General features: G+C 37.3%; 1 protein-coding gene across 3 annotated transcripts in view; it reads right to left on the bottom strand.

The window, feature by feature from the left end:
- Nucleotides 1–436: 436 nt before the first annotated feature.
- LOC121917413 (zinc finger protein 521) overlaps nucleotides 437–6,000 on the bottom strand; it is a 398,352-nt gene continuing 392,788 nt past the window's right edge. For all 3 annotated transcript variants that reach the window (XM_042443354.1, XM_042443355.1, XM_042443356.1), the window contains one exon: nucleotides 437–1,276. In XM_042443354.1, coding sequence (XP_042299288.1) covers nucleotides 1,247–1,276 — 30 coding nt within the window. In that variant the 3' untranslated portion in view covers nucleotides 437–1,246. The remainder of the gene's footprint in view (nucleotides 1,277–6,000) is intronic.

The raw sequence follows: 6,000 nt of genomic DNA, 5'->3' as shown, positions 1-6,000 counted from the left end.
ATTTGCACAGGTGACTTTCCACTATTTCACTTCAAAAACTATTAGAGACCCACAAGAGGAGGGCTTTCAATATAGGCCTTGTTTATTCATTGTTAACAACAGTGGCTTGAGTGGAGGTTTGACCTTCATAAAATATAAAATATAGATATTAAAGGGGATTGTTTTTATTCATGTTGCTTTTATTTATCTTTTCTACCAATGTGTTCTATACTGTTATGAACCCTTTGTTGAAACATTTCATTGTGTTGTGTTTGCATCCTTATTGTACTCATCTTTATGAGATTAAGTCATTGTACATCTTTGTATTGGCATATGTTCTTATTTGGTTTTGATTCCCTTACTTTGTGGCAGCTGCATATACTAACTGTAATTTAGGTTCTTGTCTATTTTCTCTTTACACTTTTATCTGGAACAAAAGGAACAGTCACACTGTAAGTAATGGTAAACTGAATTTATTTCCTCTTGGAAAACCATTCCAGTAATCTCCAGGTTCAGACTGCAGAGTAAACATTAATAACAGTAACATACAGGTTAGTTCAACTGATTCAAAAATTTGGCCATGTGACATCATTAAGGAAAAGTCTTGAACACTCAAAAGCTTCAAATGGTATCCAGGAAAAAAATTATTTGACAATCTACATAACAACTATTGCATATATGGTAATGCTATCTGTCATATCGCAAGGCTTACAAATATATATATACAGGCCATATTCAGCTAGGGGATCCTGCTTGGAGAGAATCTCATATTTTGTGTTTTATTCATTTTTTGCAAGACTCTTCAGCAATAAAAATACTCTTGGAATATGTATACCAAAAGAGAGATTGTAGACATAATCTTGAATGAAAGGAATGCCAAATAGGGATGTAATGTATCACTGTAATTTCTTTTTTTCCCCTCCTTGAAAATAACATTTTCTTACGCGTTTATTTCCATTATACATTATCATTGTTCTTTTAATCGTGCTTGCTGCTTGAATAGGGCCCAAGTCCACTTGTCTTTATAAGACCATTTTAGTATCAGACAACATAATACATGTGCAACACTTTATATACAGGAAGTCTCTCCGGTGCTCAAAAGTTCAAACACATGAACATCCAACAGCTTTGATAATACAAGTTGTATGGTACAATACAATGTTTCTGAATAATATACATTAACAATGAAAGTCTCGTGCAAAGATTAAAACATGTTCCCTTTTTTTTGTCCTGCAAAGAATCCATTTCTGAAAAGCTGGGCCTCGCACTAACTGCTATGTTGGGTCATTGTATGATTCTGTAAAGAAAAAAAAGGAAAGAGAGAGATATGCATTATTGTACAGTTGATGACACAAAACACATTAGCAAGGCTACAAAAAGAGCATGTAACAGTAATAATAATATGTCACTATGTTAAGTGGCCTTGGAAAACTTTGATGTCAACAAAAAGAAAGATTTTGCTTCATATTATGCACTGGAATAATTTTTCTATTAGAATATATGCTGAATATACTGATTGGGGAGGGCATGAGTTCCTATTGTCCAGGCATTGAGATCAATGCTTTTTGTTTCCTGCTGTGGTGGTATAACTGTGTGCTTTGCCCCATTGCAATTCTAGTTACCGTACATGCAGTTATGCATAACCAGTAGTTGCCTGAGAATGAACACAGGGATGTAAGTCTAGATAACACTGGACAATGCCTAACTTTTTAAAAGGGTGAGTATTCAGATGCATGTGTCCTTTCAGCTCTAGTAAATGACACATGCTGGACTGAGCAACAAAAAATGAAAAGATGAAAATCTCAGTACCGCACTGAAGCCAATCAGTTTAAGGCTCAGTGCATTTTGACACAAAAGACTCTTCCTCAGGGGCAAGTGAACCAGTTTCAACAGAGGAACAGCTCAGTCATACACTCTATTAGATTCCTTTTTACTCAAAATGCATCAATTCATAAAACCGCTGTTATGTCTAAAGGACACGTGTCCTAGTGTTCAGGTCCACTGCCAAGCTTTTAATTATCCTGATGGACAACATGCACTACTTTCTCAAAGTCTGTAGCTGCTACACAGAGCTCTACACATTGACAGGACTCCTCTTGTCGACTATAGCAGATGGACCACTGTGCACACATGAGGCTCTTTTTTCTACCAGAGCCAACAATAGGAGAGCAAAGGGAGCTGCAATGCTGGATCGTAGCCTATGTGTTTTAATGAGACCCCCTACCTACTTTTTAAAAACTCTGAGTCACATGTGGCCAGTTTAGTGCTTACAACAGCCACACAGCAGTATATGACACGCTTGAAAGTAGCTTTTCATGTATGCTCAGGACTCAATTCAAGACTCAAACCACAATGATTTTTTTAATTAAAAAAACCCCATGAAGGCACTAAAATGGAAGTTACAAAATAAATGGAATTACTCTCTGCTCAGTCCTGCTTTGGTGTCCCATAGCCGATATGGTTTGTTGCACAATAAGATCCTCAAGAGAGAACAGATACATAAATTCAAAGAAAAATGATTGAGAAAATGATTGAAGCAGTTAAGACACAAACATGAGGTTGGATCCAGAGAAGCACAAATTTGGCTCCCACAACAGGATCTCCTTGACCTTCTGTCCAAATACTATTTCTGATATTTAAGGGAATCCTATGGAATGGTGTATAATACTAATGAGAGGGGTATTGACTTTATAGAGATGTAGGGATTGGTAACAATGGAAAGGGCTGCCTGGCAAGCATTAGGCCCTTCCCATTTATGCAAGACACCTCTGGAGGTAAGCCATATAGTCAATTAACAGAACACTGGCTCATAGACATCATCATCCAGATTCCTTAGTTTTAAACTTATTTGGACAACATGCTCATGTGAAAGGGGCAACTAGTCTCACACAAGGGCTTGCAGGATCTGGGCGAAGCAGTGGAAGGGAGAGATTCTTGGAGATGTCTAATCCACAGGATCACCATGATTTAGAAGCAACTCGACAGCAGCTAACAACAACACATACGTTGTGTATGTTTTCGCACATTCATGTCATCACTTCTTTTCACATTCCTGTGCAAATTCACATCTATTTGCATCTATTCACCCTCCCTATGTCAAAAATACATAGTCATCCAAATGTACGTGAAGCAGAAGGATGGCCCCACATGCGATAATGCACATTTCTGCAGATTTTCACATATACTCCAGTAAAAACCACAAAGCAAGGCCCCTTTCCCTTAAGGAATTTTGGAGGAAGACCTGCCAAAAGTCAGAACACCTGCAAATCACATTCTATTTGACTGGAATGAGGGGTATTTTATTCATGTAGTCTAGCCCTTGGTCTGGATCTCAATGGAAGTTACTTTGCTGCTGCTAATGGATTTGAATTTTTTTCCTGGCATTTTTGATCTTTGTCCCCAGTCCCCACATATCCATGTAGCGGAGTGGTCTCTGCCTAAATTGAAATCCCTCTGGAGTATCTTAACTGACAATGGACGTAACATCTTAGACAAAATATAGGCCTGAGACTCGAACACCGTCACAATAAAGGTATCACAATTTTTGTGAATTTTGGATTTTATTGTGTTTTGCTGTATGACCAACAGGGCTACTTCTGAATATGTTACTTTTTTAGAACATAGTTATGCTAGAGAGAAATACCTGGCTATGGCAAAAGACTGCTTGAACACACAATTTTTATAACATTCATGACAAAGAAAGGTGAAAGTTAGGATGGGAAAAAATAAGGGAGGGGGGAACTCTAATCCCACCGAGAGCTACATTATAAAAGTGTTGTCTACTGGAGACCCCATGTATGACTGAAAATTGCAACCATTAATCCCAGTTATGAACAGTTGGAGAGTTTGTTTTAAGGGTGGTTTTTTTTATGAAGAAGGTTGTGTTTAAAAATTTGGGATAAAAATTTTCTCTATTATCCACACAGCAGATGTCAACTCTGCTATTCTTCTCTTTCCATGTGCTGAGGACTCCCACTTCCATGACAATGGGAATTGACACAAGTGAGGAAATCAGAAGACGGAGCTCCTGTTGACATGAACATGGGAGTTCTTGTTGCACAGAGAGAACCAATATTAGAGTTAAGAGTTTCTGTGTAACACCGAGAATGGAATTTGCCCTTCACAGGACATACAGTATATTTAAGGCAGATGTTTTTAACATTGTTTTCTCTGGAAAATATACATTACTAAATAACTTCCTAGAGTACATTCTCCCCTCCTCCCTCTCTGTCTTCATAAAATTCAGAAATTCTGAAGTCACAAAACTAGTCTAAGAATTGCTCATTCTTAGACTAGTTTAGTACTGATTATATCGCCACTGTTTATCAACTACAATTCTTGTGATACTGGAAGCTTACTACTATTTGCTGTGCCTATTGCCATTTTAAAGAGAATAAAATGAAAAGAGTAAAATATAATTTTTTGGTGAAATTGATATTTGTTTCACCATTATTACAGTACAAATACACAGAGTGACAGTGTGTGACAGAGAGACACATGAATTTCATCATTACAGGTTATTTGCTGAAAGGATTTTTTAAAAAAAGGTACTACTTAACAGCAATAAATAAATAAATAGTACTACTTTATATTTCAGGGGACTATGCAACATGAGCAAATGTCGCACGCCAAAGACCCTAGACTATTAACTAGTTAACTGTCCACTGAAATCAATGGGACTTGATATTTCTGTAATCTTACATTCATCCAATATTGTTGTTTCTCTAAAAATTTACAATCTCAGCCACAGCTCATTGCTTTATATGTTGGCCTGTGCCCATTTCCATGAAGAAAAAAGCTTTCATGGAAATTGCTGCATGTTCTTATCACTACTACAGTGTTAAAATTATATACAGCTTTTATTGCAATAGGAGCTTTAAAAAAAATTCCTTGAGAAAAAGCAGGGGCGGTTTTTCCCCCAGCAGCTGTTTGAAGCCTCTCTCCCTTTCTCTCTCTTAACCCGAACTAAATTCTTAAAGAAAACAATCTTTAAGGGAAAATGCAAAAGGGGGGGGGGGGGAGCTCCAGGAAAAGAAAAGAAAAGAGAAAGAAGCTCCCACTAATTCACTACTCCATTAGAATCCCTAATGTGAAGTGCAGTTGCTTTCAATTTAAATGAGACATTTTGAAGCTCAATGAAATGAATGCAATTGTTGCTCAAAAGCTGATTATAAATAAAGAAATATAAAGATTGAATGGGGATGTTATTGTTCAACAGATGGTGACAATATCGCAGCAGTATGTTTTTTTCTACCTCCTTAATTCAAGAAAATGAATCGCAATAATCAATCATCACCCATTAACTAATTATGGTATACTAGCATTTTAGAATTTATGGGGAATCTACGTTTAAAAACTCAGTTTCCTCTTCCATAAACTGACTCCGTTCCAACATAGTTTCAGGTTGTAAAACAGATTTCTACATCACTAACCTTTAAGCACTATTTTTTTTGAAAACAAAAAACACACAAAAAACAAAAGCAATTGGTTTCCAACAGGCTGGATAATAAGTCTTTTGACCTGCATTCTTCTCTGACCCATTAAGGTCACCTCTGTGCTCAGGCATATAGCTGACTTAGGAAATGCCTGCAAGTCCTGCATTTCATCTCCTGCCCACTCAAAATAAAGCTTTCTTTAAATGTGTCTGCACGGGTCCCAAAAGACCGAGAAGGCATCCCTGTAGTGGGCAATGGAGGGACAGAAGCTTCTGCCTTTATTAATGAATGCAGACCATTATGAGTCTGGCTGGCTCCTGCGCTGTTCCCAGAAGCATATACTGTACGTGACTTAAAATGCTAGAATATTGACACAAAGCGAGCCAGGCAACCCTAAGGAAAATTACTCCTTGGATATAATGTAGGCTCGTAACAGCTATTAGAGTACAAAATAAAACCCTCCGGGATCAAACTGACATATACAGCTTTCTACCTACTCCTCAAACATTAGAAGAATTTCTTTGTGAAGGCATTCTCAAGGACAGCATTAAACTGACTTTTGTAGCAATCTGCAACAGCTTTTTGG

This window comes from Sceloporus undulatus, unplaced genomic scaffold (genome assembly GCF_019175285.1).
Source record: "Sceloporus undulatus isolate JIND9_A2432 ecotype Alabama unplaced genomic scaffold, SceUnd_v1.1 scaffold_17, whole genome shotgun sequence".
NCBI lineage: Eukaryota > Metazoa > Chordata > Lepidosauria > Squamata > Phrynosomatidae > Sceloporus > Sceloporus undulatus.
This window is presented reverse-complemented; position numbering and strand designations above follow the sequence as displayed.